This window comes from Saimiri boliviensis, chromosome 6 (genome assembly GCF_048565385.1).
Source record: "Saimiri boliviensis isolate mSaiBol1 chromosome 6, mSaiBol1.pri, whole genome shotgun sequence".
NCBI classification, from domain to species: Eukaryota; Metazoa; Chordata; class Mammalia; order Primates; family Cebidae; genus Saimiri; species Saimiri boliviensis.
In genome coordinates this window covers 86,988,919-87,011,563 of record NC_133454.1, presented here as the reverse complement: position 1 = coordinate 87,011,563, position 22,645 = coordinate 86,988,919, and the positions used below count along the sequence as shown (strand labels likewise).

Genomic DNA, 22,645 nt, shown 5'->3' with positions numbered 1-22,645 from the left:
ATCCCTCCCCGCCCCCCACTCTCAAAGAGCGCGGGCAGGAGGAACCTCTGGATCCCGCGTAGTGGACAAACCCCGAAGGCCAGGTTGTGAGTCCCAGGGAGGGAGGCGGGGTGGGGGCGGGGCTTGCTCCGGCCCCGCCCCCTCCGCGCCGGAGAGGGTCGGGCTCCCCCTGGCGGTCCCCAGCCCCGCTCCGCTCCTCGTGCGCCCCCCTCCCGCCGTCCTCGACCCCAGCCTGGCCCAGAGACCAGATCCGTATCCGCGGACAAACGGACGGACGGGAGGACGGCCAGCCGCGAGCGCCCGGACGGCGGGAGGGGGCGGGGAGGCGACTGCCGTGGCGTGAGGAGCAGGAGCAGGTGCAGCGGTGGCGACGGGCGGGGCCGGGACCAGGCGCGGAGCCGGGGCCGTGGCGCGGGCGGGCGCGCGGGCGGGCGGGCTGTGGGGACCGGGAGGCCGCGGATCGGAGTCAGCCTGGCCGGGTCGCACGCAGGGCCGGCGACCCGGAGTTGAGCCTGATTGGGTGGTGACTCCGGAGAACGCAGGATCCCAAGGAGACAGAGAGGACGAAAGCTGGAGGGAGATCCGGAGAGCCGCGGGGGCGCCCCGGGAGGGGTGGGGTAGGACTTAGGGGGCGCACCTGGAGGGGAGACGGGGCGGGGTGGCCAGGATCTGAGCTGAAGCCTGGGATCCCGGGGTCCAGGCGGGTGAGGCGAGAGACCCGTGGGGTGGGGGTGAGGTCCGTTTAGTGGGAGAGATCCGGAGGTGTTAAGTTCTGATCTGGGCTGAAAAGGCAGGCTGGGCGGGGAGAAGGGCTCTCAGAGGGAGGCCCAGGGGTGCTCAGCTGGTGGGGGGAGCTGGGCGGGGACCCAGGGCCAGGTGGAGAGCGGGCTGGGTTGGGGGCTCAGGCTCAGGCAGGCAGTTGAGCTTAAGGATGAGGCTGGTATTAAGAAGTGAAGCGGGACCCAGGTGGAAGTGAGGCAGAATCTGGTGGGGAGGCATCTCAGAAGTGAGGCCAGCACAGGCTGAGCGCGGCCTCAGGTTGAGAGGGAGCCCACGGAGAGAACGCCGCAGTGAGGCCCTAGGCCACGTCAGAGGGGTGCCTCCGATGGGGGAAGCCCCTCCCTGGGGGTCACCGGAGCCATGCTGTCCCGCAAGGGCATCATCCCCGAGGAGTACGTGCTGACACGCCTGGCAGAGGACCCTGCCGAGCCCAGGTACCGCGCCCGGGAGCGGAGGGCCCGCTTTGTGTCCAAGAAAGGCAACTGCAACGTGGCCCACAAGAACATCCGGGAGCAGGGCCGCTTCCTGCAGGACGTGTTCACCACACTGGTGGACCTCAAGTGGCCACACACGCTGCTCATCTTCACCATGTCCTTCCTGTGCAGCTGGCTTCTCTTCGCCATGGCCTGGTGGCTCATCGCCTTCGCCCACGGCGACCTGGCCCCCAGCGAGGGCGCTGCTGAGCCCTGCGTCACCAGCATCCACTCCTTTTCATCTGCCTTCCTTTTCTCCATTGAGGTCCAAGTGACTATTGGCTTTGGCGGGCGCATGGTGACTGAGGAGTGCCCGCTGGCCATCCTGATCCTCATCGTGCAGAACATCGTGGGGCTCATGATCAACGCCATCATGCTGGGCTGCATCTTCATGAAGACCGCCCAGGCCCACCGCAGGGCCGAGACCCTCATCTTCAGCAAGCACGCGGTGATTGCCCTGCGCCACGGCCGCCTCTGCTTCATGCTGCGCGTGGGCGACCTCCGAAAAAGCATGATCATCAGCGCCACCATTCACATGCAGGTGGTGCGCAAGACCACTAGCCCCGAGGGCGAGGTGGTGCCCCTCCACCAGGTGGACATCCCCATGGAGAACGGCGTGGGTGGCAACAGCATCTTCCTGGTGGCCCCGCTGATCATCTACCACGTCATCGATGCCAACAGCCCGCTCTACGACCTGGCGCCCAGCGACCTGCACCACCACCAGGACCTCGAGATTATCGTCATCCTGGAAGGTGTGGTGGAAACCACCGGCATTACCACCCAGGCCCGCACCTCCTACCTGGCTGATGAGATCCTGTGGGGCCAGCGTTTTGTCCCCATCGTAGCTGAGGAGGACGGACGCTACTCTGTGGACTACTCCAAGTTTGGCAACACCATCAAAGTGCCCACACCACTCTGCACGGCCCGCCAGCTTGATGAGGACCACAGCCTACTGGAAGCTCTGACCCTCGCCTCAGCCCGCGGACCCCTGCGCAAGCGCAGCGTGGCCATGGCCAAGGCCAAGCCCAAGTTCAGCATCTCTCCGGATTCCCTGTCCTGAGCCATGGTCTCTCGGGCCCCCCCACACACACACACGCGTGTGTGCACACGGACCGTGTGATACGGTATGTAGCCCAGCCAGGGCCTGGTGTGAGGCTGCGCCGTCCTCAGCTCAGCCTCCCCCTGCTGCTCGTCCAGGGTGTTACAAGGCACTTGTCACTAAGCTATTTCTGGCCTTAGCAGGAACCTGTACTGGGTTATTTTTGTCCCTGCTCCTCCCAGCCCGATTCAGGACTGGCTCACCCCTCTCCCCCGCCCAAGGCTGCAGAGGCTGTGGGAGGTGCTGGGCCCTAAAGCTGGGTGTCCAGCCAGCCCTCGGTCCCCATGATCAACCAGCCACACACTGGGCAGGTGGCTGGGGAAGGACAATTCCCTGAGGGCTACTGTTTTGCTTCTGTGGCTCCAAGAAATGCTTGTGGTCAGGCCCCAGCTCTCCTTGGTCCCTGAAAAAGCACCAGGCTAAGGGCTGGGGCTGGCCAGCAGGGGAGGGCAGTTGATGAGAGAGCGTGTTCCAGCTGAGGGGTTGGAGCTGTGGAGTCTGCACCAACAGGGACAGGCTGCGGCTGACAGGGGTGCCCTCCAAGGGCCAGTTTCAGGGCCGGAAGGGGAGGCAGCAGGGGAAGGTGACCTGAGGAGGCTCGGCTTTGCGGAGCCCTGCTCAGGCACAGGGAGGCGGAGATGCGCAGTGCCCCTGCCTTTTGCCACATCGGCCTCCTGCACTGAGAGCTCCATGGGCTGGGGCTGCTGCCCCTGCCTACTTCCCGCCTGTCCCCAGAGGCTGAGGATGGCGGGGGTCTTGTGCCCACCATACACAATGGGCCTCAGACCCAACTCCGGTCCTGGCTCCACAGCAGTGGCTGCCACTCACTCTGTCCAGAGAGTGGCTTGGGGTTGGGTGTCGGGTTGCTGGAAAAAGTGTTGGAAGGTTTAGGATGGTGGGAGGGAGTGAGGTCCCTGAGGTTCTGACGGGTTTGACCCGCGCCTGGACCCTTGCAGCAGTGCTGTTCGAACTTGCCTAGAACTCTGCCTTCTCCATTGTCAATAAAGCCTCCCCCTCATGACCTAAACTCTGGGCTGTTCTTGCTGGGGAGGCAGCAAGCATGCTGGTGGGAAGGGAGGCCGAGGCTGGCAGCTGCCACCCCCTTCAAGAGGCACCATAGACCCTAGCAGGGAGACCAGGAGAGGAGTGGGAAGCTGGCACCCCTTCCCCCAGCCCAGGGGGACTTTCCCCCTCCTGCCTCAGGTGGCCCTGCCCTGTCAGCCTGTCTGGCCAACTCAGCCTTTGGGCACTCACCCAGCTCCGCAGCCATGGGCTCTGTCTCTATCCCAGGGACCTGCTGGAAGGCTGGAGTGCCCAGGGAGAGGGGTATTATAGGCATTAATGTAGTCATTGGAGTACTAACTCTCAAGCCAACTGCCTGGGTTCAAATCCTGGCTCTAGCTGTATGACTTTTGTCAGTAATTTAATCTCTCTGTGTCTCAGTTGCCTCATCTATAACATGGATGCTAATAGTACCTACCTCATAGAATTGTTTTGGGAGTAAATGAAAAATATGTAAAATGCTTAAGTGCCTGGTCTACAGTAAGTGCTCAATAAATGTTAACTATTGTGATTGCTGCTGAATCAGCTACATGATGAGAAAACTGGCCAAACGAGCGTTAAAGAGAGACGGTGCTTTTATTTTGCCCTTGGTCATGTTTCTTTGCCAGGTCTTTCTTTCCCCATGGTGCCCCCTCCCAGCTGAAACCATGATTCTAGGGGCTGCGGCAATGCCTACGACCTGGTCTCCTTATGTCCATCTCACCCACTGCAGTCCATCTGCCACACAGCCTCCAGGGTGGCCTTAGAAGGGTGGGTCATCCCCCACCCCCACCATGAAATAACTTCAGTAGTTCCCCATCACCTCTGGGTCAAGACCAGCCTCCTAGCCAGCCATTTCAGGCTGTGACTGCCTCTCTGGCCTTATGGTCCACTGTTTTCTTGCCAAGAGTCTGCACTCACCCACCCACTTCCTTGGCTACCTCACTGTCCTATCCCTCCCGGTACATAATGTCGAGCCTCCTACCTCCCAGCCTTTGCTTGTGTTATTCCCTTGGCCTGGACCTCCCAGGCCTCATCTCTGTCTGTTAAATCCATAAAAATCCAGGCCGAATGATGCCTCCTCCAAACCTTCTCTGATTTCTCTGGAAAACGAAGGTCCCTTCCCTCCCCTGCACTATGGGCATTCTCCTTTTGCCTGCATTTAGAGGTCTGCCTCCCCATCCCCAAGTCCATGGCTTCCTGAGGTCAGGGACTGTGATTCAACACTGTGGCTGGCTTACACTGCGTAGGTGCTATGTGAATGAACAAATGAATGAATGGATGACAGATGGATGGCATACAGGACAAAAATCCAGGGTTATTGCTACAGTGTGAGGCCTGCAGACAGGGCATCAGTGAGGTTCTGTCCCAGGCGGCTCCAGAGGCATAGCCAAGGGGCCAGGAAGTTGCCACTGCTGGTCTGAGATGCCCTCTCTGGCCCCCACCCAGTCCCCAGCGCTGATTCCCTTCCTTGCAGAGTTGACCCATTTCTGGTTTAGAGGGTGATGGGGTGAAAGCTACTCAGAATCAGCCCGGCATTCTAGGAGCCTGGCTCTTGGGACTCTACTCAGCTGCCCTTAAGTCCAAGGAGAAGGCCCAGACTCACTAATGAGGAGCTGCTGGCAGCACCATCGTTGGAGCCCCATCCAGAGTAACCTTCCTCCACCCATCACGGACCTTAGACTGCTGGTGAGTCTGAAGCCCACAGAAGTGAGGGCTTCGCGCCACCTGCTGGCCACAGAGAAGACTTACTTCAGCAGAGAAAATCAGGGCCCCTGGTTTTCCACCAACTCTGAGGGAGGCCCCCAGCCTTAAGCGTAGCCCAGGAAGGGGCTGGAAAGCTCCAGCCATAGAGAGGCAGTTCGACCAAGTCTCTCTTCTCCGCAAAGGTGTTCTTGCCCACTGATGGCACTACCTCCATCTGGGCCACCCTTTCTCTATGGCACTGGCCTCAACTGGACAAAGAAGTTCACCTGAGCGCCACTCAACCCAGCCAGAATTTGTGTAGTCATTTTGTTTCTGATATTCTGCCTCCAGGACTTCATTCGTTAGTCATCACATGACAACAGAGGAAGCAGTCTGGCCTGTCCACAGCTGTGTGCAGAGCTGGCCCAACTCCAGGGCCCCTGAAAGGAGAAGGGAAGTACCGTGTGTCACTGTGGCCCAGCAGGACTATGACAGAAGCACCGTTCTCCTTTGAGTTTGTAGATGAGGAAACAGGATCAGAAGGATGGTGTCTTAGACCATTCAGGCTTCTATAACAAAATACCATAGACTGGGTGGCTTGTAAACAATAGATGTTTATTACTCACAGTCTAGAGGTTAGGAAGCCCAAGATCAAGGTGCCAGTGGATTCAATGTCTGCTGAAGGCCTTTTTTTTTTTTTTTTTTTTTTTTGAGACAGAATCTTGCTCTGTCGCCCAAGCTGGAGTGCAGTGGTGTGATCTTGGCTCACTGTAACCTCTGCCTCTTGAGTTCAAGTGATTCTCCTGCTTCAACCTCCCGAGTAGCTGGGACTACAGGCATGTGCCACCACACCCGGCTAACTTTTGTATTTTTAGTGGAGATGGGCTTTCACCATGTTGACCAGGATGGTCTCGATCTCCTGAGCTCGTGATCCACCCTCCTCAGCCTCCCAAAGTGCTGAGATTACAGGTGTGAGCCACTGTACCCGGCCAAAGGTCTGCTTCTTAAATGACTGTCTTTCCCCTGTAACCTTACAAAGTGGGAGGTGTGAGGGAGCTTTCTGGGGCCTTGTTATATAAGGGCACAAATCCCATTCATGAGGGCTCCACCCTCATTACCTAATCATCACCCAAAGGCCCCACTTCCAAATACCATCACCTTGGGCATTCAGATTTAACATGTGCATTTTAGGGGGACACAGACATTTAGCCTATAGCAGGAGGTAATTTGCTAAGATCTCACAGTTAATAAGAGGCAGGTCCAAGATTTCAGCCTGACTATATCTAATGCCACAGCCCTGCTCTTCCGTCCCCCTCTTCCCCATAGCACACTGTCCCGGTCACCTGAGCTTCAGCTTTTAGTAGGGCTGTACCTTGTTCTACGTGTCAAATTCACCACAGGGAGAAAGTTGTCTCCAGACCAAGAGCAAGAGGGAAGGTGGAACTCAGGAAGTGCGTGGGCCTTCCTGAGATCCCAGATTGGAAACTGACAGCAGGCTTGGCTGTTCTGTGATAGTCTAGATTCCGTCCAAATCATGTATGAAGTCAGAACAACCTCCCTAGCACTTTCTCTGGTCCACGTGCATGGTGAGCCCGCCATCTTACTCCTTCTCACAGGAAGACTGGGGTCTTTGCCTTCCAGGCTATCCTTCTCCCAGCAAGTCAGGCGTCAGAGCAGCCTGATTTGGCACATCTGCCACCCATCTGTCCCTAACTCTTATCAGTGGTGTGAGACATGTCCTGGACCTCAGTCCTGAGCATCACAGGGAAACAAAGCCAGGCCACCCTCTTCCTGTGTGATAGTCTAGAAAAACTAGACTCGCATACTGGAATCTGCCCAGGCCCAACACCTGTGGATTTGGCATCTCCAGCCAATCTCACCATGAGACCCACCTGAGCCCCACTAATGTGTATCTCTGGCCCTTCCGCTAGAGAGGACTCATGCAGCTTCTCCACAGCCCACTTTCCACAGGCGAGAGGCTCTGTCCTTCACCTGAGCTCCTCCCGCACATCTTTTTCTAAGGAGAACTTTCCCAGGGAGCTTGCATTCACAGGAGAGCTGCCCTGGCACTCCACAGGTCTCTGGGCTCCCCAGGGCCTCTGAGGTCTCCCCAGACCCAGAAATCAGACACTCTGTGTTGTACCAAGTGTGCAGATAACTTAGGAAAGAAGACATGAATTCTGTACATCAAAGTCATGTTGACCTCAGGTCCGAACAACAGATTGATTCCAGCTTGAAAGAAGCTGGGGAAAGGAAGGACAGTCGGGATGGTCGGAGCTGGGCCAGAAGTGCCTTTTGTTGTGCTGGATTCTGGGTTATGGGCCGTCCCTCTGCCAGATCTACCTGCCCAGGGCGCTGACTCTTTATAAGAGGGGAAACAGGTGCTAACCCACACCCTATTCTAGTTCCAGTCTGAGCAGGTCCAACTCTGGAGTGATGTGAAGAGCGGGCTGCTTGGACTAGCCAACCTGGGTCCAGGAGTGTGAACTTCTGCCTTTTCCTCCGACCTCAGTTCTTGGCAGACAGCAAGGCCAGTGAGTGGAATGAGTAATACAAAGTGCCTGTGCAACCTCACAGCTTATTACCTTCACTGGGAGGAGCAACAATGTTCAGGTGTGCAGCACAGGTTGGCGCTACCTAGCAGCTGTCTTTAGTTTATAGGATCCAGTTCGCCCTTTTGTTAGCCATGTACCTCCCCTTCATGAAATGATATTGCTCTTTGCAGCACAAATCTGTCCCAACCTCCTCCTCCCCAGATCATCAGCCGCCAAATGAAGCAAACCAGACGCTGGGTAGTCTTTCCTCTGTTTACTCTTTACACCGTCTGATCAATTCCAACTTTTTTCACAATGCCATTATAATTGGGGGCAAGGGAGTCACTTCGAGTTAATCCAGAGAGAAGCAAATGCAATACAGTTCTGACGGAGATGCGGATTCCTTTTTTGTTAAATGCCTGCTGCGTCCTTGGTTTCCCATTCACCTGGGAAGTAGAATTAAAATCATTCCACAGTTCCGTGCAAGAAGGGCAGCTCCAGCTGTGCTCTTGAGCAGGCTGTCTGGGTCCTCAGGAAAAGCCACTCCAGTTACTCACACATTCTCTGAGAAACCTTGTCGTCTCTGCCGTCTGTCTCTGTGTAGGAACTGCCAAAGTCCTTCAGGTGGCTCCCCATCTCAAATAGGCGGTGAATGGGTTACTTCCCTCATTCTCAGCCTTTAGTCCCCCCTTGGGTCAGTTTGAATCTTCCAGGAAGCAGCTTTCAAGATGGAGTTAGAAGCACAAGTGAGTAATGAGAGGTGGTTCCCGTCAAAGATAAAGGGGAGAGGGTGTAGGCGGAAAGCCTCAGACTCCAGTGCAGGCTGTGAAGGGAGAGGCAGGGGAACCAGGGAGGACTAAAATGCAACTCAGGGTACAGTAAGCCCTCATTTAAGGTAGTTGATAGGATCTTTGAAAACTATGACTTTTTAATAAAATAATATAGAGCAAAACCAATTTTCCAATAGGCTAACTGCTATAAGAAAGAATTAAATTCACAACATATTTCTGGTCATAAACACATCATCAAACTTCTAAATAAAGACCAAACACTTTAATATTTAACACTGAAATATACATATAAATATTTAAATATACATATATATATTTAAGAATGATTACTAGGCCAGGTGCAGTGGCTCACCTCTGTAATCCCAGCACTTTCGGAGCCCAAGGCAGGAGGATAGCTTGAGCTCAGGAGTTTGAGACCGACCTGGACAGCATGTCAAGACCTTATCTCTACAAAAAAACACCAAAAAATTAGCCAGGCGTGGTACCACGCACCTGTAGTCCCAGCTGCTCAGGAAGCTGAGGTGGAAGGATCACTTGAGCCCAGGAGGTGGAGGTCACAGTGAGCCAAGATTGTGCCACTGCACTCTGACCTGGTGACAGAGTAAGACTGTCTCAAAAAAAAAAAAAAAAAAAAAAAAACTAAACTAAACAGTAATAATTACCCAATGATTCCAGTGCAGAGTTGTGGGTGGCCCAGCAGCTCAGAGTACTAAGTGGGCATCAACCTTGGAGAGGATGGCATCCTGCTGTAGGGCATGCTCATGGCCACACCCTCACTCACTTGGACTGGCACCATTTAGACACCCCAATTTACTGAAAATGCACATCTTTGGGATGTGGGAGGAAATCAGAGTATCTGAAGAAAACCCATGCAGGGCCGGATGCGGTGGCTCATGCCCGTAATCCCAGCACTTTGGGAGGCCGAGGGCAGATCACAAGGTCAGGAGTTCAAGACCAGACTGGCCAATGTGGTAAAGCCCCATCTATACTAAAAAATACAAAAATTAGTTGGGCATGGTGGCTTGTCCCTGTAATCCCAGCTACTTGGGAGGCTGAGGTAGGAGAACTGCTTGAACTGAGACCAGGGAGGTGGAGGTTGCAGTGAGCTGAGATCATGCCACTGTACTCCAACCTAGGCTACAGAGTGAGACTCCATCTCAAAAAAAAAAAAAAAAAAAGAAAAAGAAAGAAAGAAAGAAAACCCATGCAGAACATGAAAACTCCACACAGACAGTGGCTCAGGTTGGGAACTGATTTTTGTTTTCATTAAGGTGATAACAACATGACATCAAACAAAATGATGTTATTCCAGCACCTAATGTGAAACTGAAAGTCTTGGCCACCCCGGATCCTTGAGATCAGCAGCTGGAGATCTGGGGATGTAGTTCAGAATTCCAGTATCAGCTCCCAACAGGGAGCTCCTGCCCTGCTCAGTCAATGACAGGAGCAGTCCGGGGACAGCATGGCACCAGCTGGAATACTGAAGTAGATCCCAGAGATCTTCAGCAGGAGCCTGTCAGCCGACTGCACTCCTCACACAGACCCTCTCCTGAAGGGCGTCTCAGAGGCACCTATGGCTACCACACTCCTTTTGGTCAAAGCACAGCTTCCTGAGTTGTAGCACTTAGCTTACGCTGTGTAATAGCACCAGTGTAAAACAGTGGCTTTAAAAAATTTTATATATTAATTTTATATGTTTTACATAATAAAAGTGTTTTCCAAGTATTGGAGAGTTGGCTCTGCCAGCTCTGCTGATCTCAGATTTGCTCACATGGAGTCAGGTGGTTGTCATCTAATCTAGCCTGGCCTCCACTGGAGCAACAAGAATGTGGTAGCCAGCATCCCTCATCCTCCAGCAGGCTAGCCTGGACTTGCCCTTCTCTCAGCACTGTTAGAAGCACACGAGGAAGCAAATGAAGACAAACAAGGCCTCTTGAGGCTTACACTTAGAACTGGTATGCCTTCACTGCTGTCTCCTTACATTGGCTGAAAGAGGTCACATGGTTGGAGGCACTGCAGAGTTAACACAGCAATGCACATGGACACAGGGAAGGGTGAAGGATTGGAGTCATCTTTGCAAACAAGCATGGGACCAAGTGGATCATAAAGGATTTGTTTTCTTTTTCCCTAAGCATCATTGCTGATGTTGGGGTTATCAGTAATAAACTGAGAGTGTTACAATCTCACCAATGCACCACAATGTAGCTGTCTCTCATTGCCCAAGGTATCACCTAAAGTTCTTTGTCTCACAACCAAGAAAATTAAGGAGCATGGACCCCCAAAGACGAGGCTGCAGCAAACGTTTAAAAAGCAAAAAAAAAAAAAAAGCTCTCCACTGCCAACAGGGGGCCCAAAAGATGGTTGTCATTTCACAGTTGAATATAGAGGCTTTTATAAGAAAATGATGAGAGCTGGGCATCTCATTTGCATAAGGCATGAATTTCTGGTAGTTCCACCCTGTCCTCCAGCGTACATGCAGGCTCTTAGCTTGAGTTACTCCATGTGGCTTTGTTCCCCTTACTGCCCACATCTGAGGAGATAGAATTTTCCATTGTGAGCATGTTTGGGAATGTCTCTTATGTAGCCTTTCTTATGGATGCAGCTGTGAACATGCCTAAGGCAAGCCCCCCATGCAAGTTATCTTATCTGTGCCTGCAGTTTGATTTTTCAAGCTGTTCTTTTGTTTGAAAGAATTTTACCAAGGACCCACCCTAACGGCCTGCCTTTCTTCATCCTCTCTCATTCCCCACTTCAGGAGTGGAGACCCCAACTGCTGTTGGGGAAAGTGGATGATGACCGTTCCTGGCTGCTTCCTGCTGGAAGGGGGCGTCGTTGGGGTTACAGCAGTTAGGGCTCCTCCTAAGATCGGTCTAAGGGTCCCTGGAAAAATGGTGTGTCTATGCATCGTTCCATCTGTAGCACCATTTGGTCTTTAATAGCCTCTAAGTGAGAGGAAACAGTTTGAGTTACAGTATTAAATATGCAAAGTCCAAACATTCATACAAAACACACAAGCAAAATGGGGCCTAATAAAGGAGCTAACCAGTTCCACAAAGAAGAATGGAATCCATTAAGGAGGGAATTATAGCCAACTGGGACTGGAGCCTACATTTTCTCTTAATCTGTCAATGATTCTAATTTGATCTTTAAGCACCTGTAGGGTCTCTTCTACTTGACTAGAGGTATTGATCTGGAAGTGACATGTTACTTTTAAAAAGTGCACAGGTTCCCCCTACTTTGGCCATAAGGATATCTAAGGCCTGTCTATTTTGCATAACTACTGAGGCTAAAGAGATTTTGGATTATTGTTGTGTTTCTATGGCTCCTACTGTTGCCTTCTACTCTAGTTGCATCATAATAGAAATATTAAGTACTGATCTTTCAAGGAGAGGAATACCAGCAAACCAGAATAGGCTTCTAGCTATAAAATCCCCTATCCATGGTTTTTCTAAGATAGGACTGTCATGTGCACGTCCTACCCAATCTTCTCCTTCAGTTAAATCTCCATACAAGGGCATGGAAATGACAGACCTCTTTGTTTGGCACATCTGAAATTGCACATTCGCTAGAAAAAGGGATAGGTTAGGGATGTCCCCAGATGATGCTGCCATATCAGTGGAATTTAAAAATAATAAGTCAAGGACCACTGCCACAATAGTGCAGGTTTCCTTTCAGTGCCTATGGTGGATGAAGTGTAGCCAGGAGCCACAAAGGATATAAAACTCTGTCCCTTGAATGCCCAGTTCTAAGTTGTAGCTTGTGAGAGACTCAGGCAGATATTTCTCATATCTTAGGAGCTTCCCCCTCTTACATATAATAGGAACATCTTTGGCATAGGGATATCCATACTCAGGATAGTCACTCATGATACCATGTGGAATTTTACATGCTAAATGAGAAGGGTCCACTTGACAAATGGAGTTTTGAAAGACCAGGGACACAATATGTCCCAACCAATATCTCGGATAAGCCTTGTGGCAGGGACTCTCAGGCCAGAAGTCTCCTGTACACTCACAGATTTGTAGGCCACTACTACTAACCATCATACAAAAGGGTCTGGAATTCCATGAGGATGCATGTCTGGGAACCCCATGTGTTATTTTTTACATTATAATGCCATGTGTCAGGACAGTTAACCAGAGCCTGCCATTCCCAACAGGACTTCCTACCAGAAGAGGCTAGATTCCGAAAGCCTACCCATATGGCTTCCAATTTTCTTAGATCATCTTTATTGTGTCTTTTTCTCCAAGTGTCTGACCTTTCAGCAATGACAAGTGTGTTGTTACATATCTGAGATCTCCTAGCTATGATCTTTTCCCTCTGCTTTTAAAGCAGGAAGAGGCATTTGCTATTAACCTGCCAACTTTTCCTACCCTGAGGGTGTGAAGCTTATCTTTAGGGAAAGTGTTTTCTGGTACCAGGGAGGAAATGCTTTCCTGGGAGGAGTTAGCTACCCACTTGAAAGTGCTCCCATACCATGTTCCATTCATGCCTGACAAGTTTTCAATGGTTAAAGGTAAATCTAAGAAAGGGAATCTTTCTTAGAAAGAGACGGGAGAGCCTTCACCAGTAAGAACCAGGTCATGAAGAGGTCCCTTAGTGTTACTGAACTGAGCAAACCACTCAGGTCAGACTCAGCAATTAGTCTCATATAAATGGGCCATGGCTGATACTGCAGAGGCTAAAGGGTGTGATGTATTCCCAAACCCCATTAAAAGCCGTAGCAGACTCAGCAATAGTAACACTTTCATGTTTACTTTTTGTCTGTGGCTATTATCCCTGCTATAAGGATAATAACTTAACCAAGCATCACAGCAATTGAGACTCTCTGTCCAATATTCCAGTCAGGAGGTGCTACAGTCAGGATTCAGAATCCAGTCAGGATTCCTACAGGAGGTACAGTGTGTAGCCCTACTACAAAAAGTAAAGTCAGCAAAATAATCCCTGCAAGTATGGTGTGGTGAACGATTTCCATCTGAGGTTTTATCAGTTAAAATGCTGAACCTCCCTTTGCAGGTCTGTAAAGTTACAGATCTGATCCCACGGACAATCAAAGTCTCCTCGCAAATATGCGTGAAAAAGAAGTCGCAACACTTGACAATGGTATATCTTGAAGGGAAGGGTGGAAATAATGGAAGGAATCTGGCAGAGTAAAGGTAGGACCGAGCTAGACAGGTCGTCTTCATTCATTTACTTATCTTTTGTTCTTTTCAGTTTAAGGTCCCCAACTTCTTCACGTCAGTATCTGGGATGCTCTTCTGGGCTGTCAGGGGCTGCTGCCTCTGTTTTCCAAGCCTGGCTGAAGTGTGATAAATCCAAGAGTTGATTCCTCCAACTTTCACAGCTGAATGGGTGGAAACAGTATAGGTCCCTCCCACCTGGAGCCTAGAGAAGAGGAAAGAGAAGGGAGAGCCTTCACCAGTACTAAGTCTCCCAGGTTCAATAACGGTTGTCCTATTTCTTGGGGTTGGGCTTCCAGTTGCTGTTTTAATTCCCATTGGCAGTGGCCCAGGGAGGTTATATATTCAACTAATTCAGAGATTTCCTGGTCTAGTAAAAGATCATCGATAAGGGAAGGCCACCCATTCATAATTTCAAAAGGGCTCGGATCCAACTTTGAAGGAGTGTTTCTTATCCTCAGTAGAGCTAAGGGGAGAGTCACCCAAGAAAGGTGAATCTCCTGAGAGAGAATTTTCTGAGGTATCTTTTGATAATATCATTTGTTTTCTCTACCTTTCCTGAATATTGTGGTCTCCAGGCACAATGAAGATGGTGCTATATGCCTAGTGCCTTTTGAGCCCCACTGGATAGAGGCTGCTTTAAATGAGGAGCCACTGTCACTTTGGAAGTACTTAGGGAGCCCAAAGAGAGAAATTATTTATTAGTATTCTCACCTCCTCAGAGGTCTTTTCTGTTTGGCATGGGAATGCCTCTACCCAGTTAATGAAGGTATCCACCCACACCAAAAAATATTGAATGCCATTTATTTTAGGCATATGGGTGAAGTCTATCTGCCAGTCCTCCCCTGGGTAACTTCCCATCCTTTGAGTGTGGCAGGGAAGAAGCCATCTGTTAAGGGGATTATTTTTAAGATGGGTTTCACAAGCATTAATGACCTATTTGACCATTTTCAGTAGAGTGTTCCCTAGAGGTTTGTTTCTCAGGGTTGGGAGAATTATCCTCTGTGAACTTGCCTGATGTAACTGCTAGGGGAGCAGAGTCAATTCTACAACACTGACAAAGATCTGAGTTGTCTTGCAAGGCAAAGAAGGCTTGCACATAAGGTACCTCAGACCATTTGCCCTCCTATCTGTGGAAAAGATCTAGTTGTTGAATGGTATTAAAATTAACACTTCCCTCAGAAGGCCAGGCCTCCCCATCCTGCAGCTGGTAAGATGGCCATGCCCGAGTGCAAAAGAATGCAAGGTACTCTTTTTTCAGAGTCTGAATGTCAAAGGAGTTCCAGTGTTTCAGAATGCACTTGAGAAGAGATGGCTGGAGATGATTTGTTAAGCATCTAGAAAAAGAGGAGAGAAAAGGTATCCTGTAGTCTCCTTTGTCCTTCTGGAGTAATCCTGGGCAGAGAGAAGACAGAAGGGGCATTCCCGCTTCTCCTCTTCCCCACCATTTCCTCAGGTTCCTGGTGACCATTATAGGTGCCGCCCAAGGATGCAAGTATGACCTTCACCCATGAATATGGAGGAGCTAGCTTGTGCTCACCTGCACAAGGCTCTAGCTCTCCACCCTGCTGGTTTCCTAGACCTACTTGGCCCATAAGGCTCCCAAGATTCCCCAGTGCCCTGGAAGAGATTGTTCAGTAGTTGAATTTGGGCAAGACCCTTTAAGGAAGGGAGCATCTTAACTTTATCCTTACATCCTCTTACTACCACCCAGGCAAAGTTATGAATTCCTAGAGAATGAGACGGATTGACTTCTAAACATAAGATCCCTTTCTCACTTAGATGCCAATGTAGCTGGATGCAGGACAGATGCCCCAAAAGAATGTAAAAACTGAATGGCTGTTTTCCCTCTGATGGGGATAACACTGAGGCTAAATTCTGTCTTGCTAGGTTGGCTTTCTCTCGGCTGTTGAAAGGGGAGTTTTTCTGCTTACAAATAGAGCATGGGGACTGATCACTGAGAGAGGGACGTAAGAGGGAAAGGAATAGGGGAAACAGGATTTGGGGCAAAGGGCCAACAAGGTTTCTCACAGAGAAAAATCCCATCCCACTAGGTGGCACTGTAGGCTTTGAAATACTAGGAAAAAGCTCTGACTCCAAATTCTTTCCAAGCAAAGGTTAGAAAGAGAGGTTTACACACTGGGGTCCGTTGAGGGGAAATGGGGGAAGGACGGGGGGGTGGTGGGGAGGTGGGAAGAGATAGCATGGGGAGAAATGACAGATACAGGTGAGGGGAAGGAAGGCAGCAAACCACACTGCCATGTGTGTACCTATGCAACAATCTTGCATGTCCTTCACATGTACCCCAAAACCTAAAATGCAATAAAAAAAAAAAAAAGAAAGAAAAGAAAGAGAGGTTTGGGGCTTCATAGGCTATTCCCATAATATGCCGCCCAGCAGAAAAAGACTAGTTTGTCTCATGAAGGGATTGCTTAAAGTCACTGGGCAATGCTGAGATCTTACATGAAGGAAAAAACAACCCAATGAAGAAAAAGGTATTTGCTTAGGGTGAAATATCCCCCTATACAGCGCCGTGAATGTCTATCATTGTGCAACAGAAAAGGCCCTTACTAAGTGGAAGTTTAGGCTGAAATCTTGAAGTCCCCCTGTCTCAAGGAAATCACAAAAACAACAATTCTTTGAGATACACTCCTCATTACTAAGACACTTGCTGACTTCACTTAACAGGATTATCTCCTAGTCTGTAAAAATACCCACAACATTGCATACAAATGAGAAATAGGAGAAATAGTAGCCACAAAAAGGAAGTAAATGCAATAGAAAAGTCTGGAAGTCCTGGTGCTGACACCCTGATGGGCTGTTGGGGGCTGGAGTTAGTCCAGAGGTCTTCAGGTAACACCGAGGAGAATCCTCAAACAGAAATCTTCAGTTGCCCTAGGACCTCCTTCTAGTCTATGTGACAGCTGGTCCTCTGTGAAAGGATACTGGATTGCAACAGTGCCAACATTCCCAACACCTGAGGATGAAGGGGGACTGACAAAGTCCTCTCCAGCAAGCCTGTCCCCTGAGTCTCGTAAGATTGGCAGCCACTCCAAAAACTTTTAAGTGGCTCATGGAGTCCAGTGTTTTGTTCAGTCTTGAGGAAAAAAATCTGAGGACAAGAAGGCTCTGAAAGCAAAGTAAAGACTTTGGAGGTCCGCTCCTACTCACCCTTCCAACGTTTCCTGGCCAATGTGCTACAATGTAGCAGTCTCTTGTTGCTCAAGGTATCATCTGACATTCTTTGTCTCATGACTAGGAAAATTAAGGAGCATGGACCCCCAAGGGTGAAGCTGGAGTGAAAGCTTAATAAGAGAAAAGAAGAAAGCTCCCTGCTGCAGAGAGTGGGCCCAAAAGAGGGTTGCCATTTCAAAGCTAAATGCAAAGGCATAAGGTACAAATTTCTGGTGGCTCCACCCCATCCTCCTAGTGCATGTGCATGCAAGCCCTTAGCTTGAGTTACTCCACGTGGCTTTGTTCCCCTTACTGTGTATGTGTCAGGGGATGGAATTTTCAATTGTGGGCACATCTAGACAAGTCTCCTGTGGAGACTTTTTTATCTATGTGGCTGTAGGCATGGTTTAGGGAAGCCCCCCTGTGCAAGTTCCCTTATCTGCAGTTTGATTTTTTAGCCTGTTCTTTTGTTTGAAAGAATTTTACTGAGGGCCCACTCTAACTGCCTTCCTGACCAGTTTCTTCCTTCCTCCTCTCTCAATAGCACCTGAATATCAGAGCCAGGGAAAGGCAAGAAATATGACAACAGTCATGAATATCACAAGGAGCATTTGAAAACCACTTTTTATCCAGTTTTCTCACTGGCCTAGATCGAATCAGAATAAGTCCCAGGAATCTAAATGGCCAACTTTAGATAAAGAGCCTTTTTTCCTAATTGATTATTCCACTTCTCCTAACAAATTTATAATGACATGTACTTGCTGTTGTGCAGATTTTGCCTCAACAGGCCCATAAATAATTGAGGGCCCTTTTACTACCTAAAACTATTTTAACCAACACATTTGCATAGGTCTCTTGGGCCTCTAAAGCTTGAGCTGTTTTATTTACTATTTGGGCCATATTCAGGGATAAAAATGTTTAGAAACATGTTTTAGTTTAGAAATACATAGTGTGGGTTAGAAATTCTTAGTCAAACCCGTAAAATCTGGTGGTAAGTTATTGAACAGCTAAAATATGAGGAATTCCCCTCTCTGAGCCATAGTTTCTAAATGTGTGAGAAAAACAAACAGTCCACACATAGTTCAGGGCCTGGTCTGAACACTAAGGTCTGGTTCATTCACAGAGATATATACTTGTTTAGTATGGAGAAACGGAGGGAGGCTTTACAACACATCACCCCAGAGTCACAAACCACCACACAGAGGTCAGATGACTAAGTTCTTCCCCAGCATATCATCAGAAAAAGCCACACACCACAAACACCCAGCAACACCAACAATCCCTCCACATCCATCCTGAGAACCCCAACACCACCCAATGGCCATGATCCCTCAACTCCTGGAGCCAACCCCAAGACACAGTGCTGAACTTTGTTTTGGAGCCCCTTACCTTTTACCAAGGAATGAAAATTAATAAAATCAGTACACCACCAATGAATAACCAAATCCACCGATCAATGGCAAAGACAGCTGTCGCCTCAGATTCTGCAGAGAGAGAAGGAAAACATTAACAGGAAACCTATTAGTAAGGGCCAGAGAAACCACACAACTGCTGCTTGGGATCTGGGTGCTTGTGTCATTTTCCTTGTCAGAGATTTAACCACCAGCCCTCTGCCACATGTCTCTGCGTCTCCATTCCTATCACATACACCTCCACACATCCAACAGTGTATGTAGTGCTTGTCAAAAACATGGAAAATGAACACCACATGCCACATACGTGTGCCACTCTCATCTTCAAACCTTCTGTACTACAACATCATCTTCTACCCCTAAGTGCATACCACCCAGACAGCCCCTCATACCACACATACAAGGTATGTTTCCATTTCATACTCCCCATGGCCACACAAACCGTCCCTGCAGCTCTGTACATGCTACCCTAGTCCTTACTTCCAAGAATAATTCCTCTCTCCCTGAGGACCATCCCAGGCTCTATCTGGCATACCCTGACCACATTCCTCAGGAACCCCAGTCACTCCCTGCCTTCTTTACCCCTCTCAACCCCAGGTAGATGCATTTTACCAGCAGGGCCACCCTACCCAAGACCAAAGCTATGACCTGAAAAAGCCCCACCCCACCAGCAGGAGTGGGTCTGCTGTGAGCTGTGTTGTCCTAAGGATCCAGCGTGCCTGGGGAAGGCACTGAGCATTTGCAAAACCACTGTACCGTAGCTTCCCCATCCTGGGACAGAGCCCATAAGACAAGACTACTGATTCAGCCTCTACCAGCCAACAGTTTACAGTAGACCTAGAGCCTGACTAGAAGGGCTGCTGGCAGGTTTCCTATTTCAAGCCATATGGATCATCCAGAACCCTGAAGCTTCCATGAGCTGACAAGTAGGCCCTGCTCCACCTGATGACTGTGGTCACCACTCTCCACCTACTAGACCATCATCTGCCCTGGTGCAGGGACCTAGGCTGGACTGCTGACTCTGGGGCTGAGCTAGGCCAGACCCTATCTTGGTCCTTCCAGTCCAAGCTTTCTCTCCTTCCCCTTCAGTCCCTAGCTAAGACCCTGGGCTGGTGTGGGAACAAGTCTTATGTTATAGTCCCTCAAGGCAAGGAAGAGAAGAAATGTCCAGAAAGACCCTTACTAGAAGATCTCTGCCAAGAAGTCAGGGTAAAGTTGCTCCTCCAGGGGGTATTCAAGGACATGTGCTGTACCACACACTGGTAGACAGTTCCAGGGTCTTCCTGAGAGGAGTTCAGCTTCAATTTGCTGGTGGCACTAAATGTACCATCTGCATTCTTGTTGGTGGGACCAGGGTTGACATCCTCCAAAATCTCTACATGATGGGGAACATTGTGGGTCCACTTCTCCCATGTTATATTAATAGCTTCTGGGTAGAACCCACTTGCCTCACACGTAATATTTTTGCCTTCATTCTCTTTCACCGTCCCTTGATGCAGTAACAATCTGCAGGCTGGGGAAGCTGCCAGGGGAAAGAAAAAAAATCATACAGAGTTGGGCCCAGCACCAAACTACCCTTTTATCCCCCCAACACCTTATACTAAGTGGCTTCTACCATACCCCCACACCTGTGTAGCACTGCTCCTATAGCCAGACAAGACAAAAAACACAGGATGCCTACTCTCTTTAAAGATGGGGACCCTGAGGCATGAGTGATGCTGCAGCCATGTCCAGCAATGAGCTGGAGATTTACAAAACCAGACTGGGCACTCCTTAAGGGTAGGGAGGTTCTAGCTTATTATCAGCCTGACATCTAACCCATGGCAAATCTTCAGGACACATGGTTGATGGAATGCGAGTCTGCTTGGGCTAAATATTCTGGGTGTGTCGGTGCCAGTGCCAACCAGGTGTTGACATGCTGTGACCCCAACTGTCAAAGCAATTTTGTAAAGCACAGTTTTCTTAAGCTATGTTGTGCCACAGACACCTTTCATAATCTGAGGAAAGCCTTGGAGCACTGTTGTGGTAGAGATTGCTAATTGCTCTTCAATTTCCATTCTATGGATTTTTAGCACATGACACATGTGGACATGACACAACCAGATTAAAGCTGCATCACCCAACCTCCTCTACAGGTAGGTTTGACCATGCAAACTCAGGGTCTAGCAGGTCTGGATTTAAGCAAAAGTGGCAAGAGCAACTTCTAGGAAGTATCCTTAAGTTAAAAGGATGTCTTAAAGGACTGTCTCCTTTTCTCTCTCTCTCTCCTTCATATTTCCTGCAGAATGTTTGGAATACTATGTGACGACCAGAGACGGAGAAGCCATTTCCAAACGCAAGGTGGATGATACAGATTGAAGATGGCACAGTTACAAGACAAAAGGATCCTGGGGCCTGTATAATCACAGAGGAGCTGCCATTTCTGCCCTGGGCTGGCTACATTAGTGTGAAAAGAAAAATAAACTGCTATTTCAAAAGCCGCTATTGACTTCCAATTTTCCCTCTGACATATAAAGACCTGAGAGGTCATCACTCCCATCTTCATAATCAGAACAAAAGCTGAACAAACGGAAAATCAACAACTTTTCTTAGATCCCTCAGAGAATTGAAGTGACAGGGCAAACCACCACTCAAAAAACTGGAGAAAGAAGGAGATTCAGAAAATTATAACTAAGATCAAATTACCTCATGCTGCTGGAGTCATAAACTGGTAGGAGTACTTAAGCAGTAGCTCTGACAAATTGCTAAAGGATGAGTGTGGACTAGCTTGAGAATAAAAACCTCCTCAGGTCCTGGTCTTAGGGATGGTACCATACTTTCATGGGTTTTCATCCTCAGGACCCAGTCTTGAGGATGCTACTATAGTGTCATGAGGTTTACTTCCAGGAACCCCACCAGATTCTTACAGTAAAGATGCAAGAAAAATCTTCTCCTCTTTCTGGGGGATGGAAAGAAGTAATCATTTTTAAATATACCCAGATTATTCCTTCCATCTCAAGGGAAGATGTCAGAGCCTTATCTGACCTGGGAAAAGAAAATTAGACAACTCCAGCTATCTATAGCCTTTCTGTATCACTTAAGAAGACAGAAAAAGAAAAAGCTAAGAAATACTTCTTAAGGTCACAGCCCAGAGGCTCAGGCCACTAAAAGAATAAGATTTAATCATAAAAGTATAGACTGATTCTCCTCCAACACTTTACCATAACATCAACAGGGCTCCAACATAATAACAGAAGATTATAAGTGAGAGAGCTACAAGGCACAGACCCTATTTAAGGAGTTCAAAAGAAAATTCACAGACAACAGAAAAGGAGATAAACCACTAGAGGAAACTGAAATTTCTGGCACCTATAGCTACAATAAGCATTAAACACAACCCAGCTCCTAGCCAAATCAACAGAAAGCCTCATAATAAAAGCCCATTTGGCTCAGTTCCTATTACCTGATACATAATATCTATCTTTCAACTGAAAAATTACAAGACATGCTAAAAAGTACATGAAAAGAAAGCAAGTATCAGACCCAGACTGAGGTATGACACAGATTTTATAATTATCATAGAGGGAATTTTTTAAAACTATAATTCAAATGTTAAGAGCACTAACAGGAAGAGCAGATAACATGCACAAACAGATGGGTAACATAAGCAGAGAGATGGAAACACTAAGAAAGAATCAAAAGTGAACGCTGGAACTCAAAATACCGTAAAAGAAATGAAGAATGCTTTCAATGGATTCATCAGTAAACCTGAAACTGACAAGAAAAGAATCAGTGAGCTTGAAGATGTTAATAGAAACCTCCCAATCTGGGAAGAGTGTGGTGGCTCATGCCTGTAATCCCAGCACTTTGGGAGGCCAAGGTGAGCGGATCACTTGAGGTCAAGAGATGGAGATGACCCTGGCCAACATGGCAAAACCCTGTCTCAACTAAAAAAACAAAAATTAGCCAGGCGTGGTAGCACATGCCTGTAGCCCCAGCTACTCAGGAGGTGGAGGCACAAGCATCGCTTGAATCTGGGAAGCAGAGGTTGCAGTGAGTGAAGATCCCACCATTGCACTCCAGCCTGGAAGACAGAGTGAGACTCTGTCACAAAAATAAATAAATAAGTAAATAAATAAATTTAAAAAAAGAAACTTCCCAAACTGCAATACAAGGAGAAACAAGAATTTAAAAAAACAGAGTATTGGCCGGGCACGGTGGCTCAAGCCTGTAATCCCAGCACTTTGGGAGGCCGAGGCGGGTGGATCACAAGGTCGAGAGATCGAGACCAACCTGGTCAACATGGTGAAACCCCGTCTCTACTAAAAATACAAAAAATTAGCTGGGCATGGTGGCGCGTGCCTATAATCCCAGCTACTCAGGAGGCTGAGGCAGGAGAATTGCCTGAACCCAGGAGGCGGAGGTTGCGGTGAGCCGAGATGGTGCCATTGCACTCCAGCCTGGGTAACAAGAGCGAAACTCCGGCTCCGAAAAAA

At 49.1% G+C, this 22,645-nt stretch overlaps 2 protein-coding genes across 5 annotated transcripts in view; one reads left to right on the top strand and one right to left on the bottom strand.

The window, feature by feature from the left end:
- Positions 1-521: 521 nt before the first annotated feature.
- KCNJ11 (potassium inwardly rectifying channel subfamily J member 11) lies at positions 522-20,655 on the top strand. Of its 2 annotated transcripts, XR_012518120.1 has the most exons (2): positions 522-2,377; positions 20,455-20,655. XR_012518120.1 is itself a non-coding variant. In XM_010348220.3 (1 exon), the coding sequence occupies exon 1, from the start codon at positions 1,141-1,143 to the stop codon at positions 2,311-2,313; it is 1,173 nt and encodes a 390-aa protein (XP_010346522.1). In that variant the 5' UTR covers positions 522-1,140; the 3' UTR covers positions 2,314-3,925. The 2 variants fall into 2 exon arrangements, 1 of the variants encoding a protein (XP_010346522.1); XM_010348220.3 differs by lacking the exon at positions 20,455-20,655 and having other exon boundaries at positions 522-3,925.
- The window catches only part of NCR3LG1 (natural killer cell cytotoxicity receptor 3 ligand 1), a 26,821-nt gene continuing 12,048 nt past the window's right edge, over positions 7,873-22,645 (bottom strand). The window contains exons 3-7 of one of the 3 annotated variants that reach the window (XR_012518119.1): positions 19,354-19,692; positions 18,148-18,242; positions 11,115-13,789; positions 8,757-8,851; positions 7,873-8,333 (exon numbers count right to left, since the gene is read on the bottom strand). Coding sequence is in view for 1 of the 3 variants with exons in the window: in XM_010348141.3 (XP_010346443.1) it covers positions 18,151-18,242; positions 19,354-19,692 (431 nt within the window). In the remaining 2 variants the exon portion in view is untranslated. The other 2 variants (XR_012518118.1, XM_010348141.3) reach the window with 2 other exon arrangements.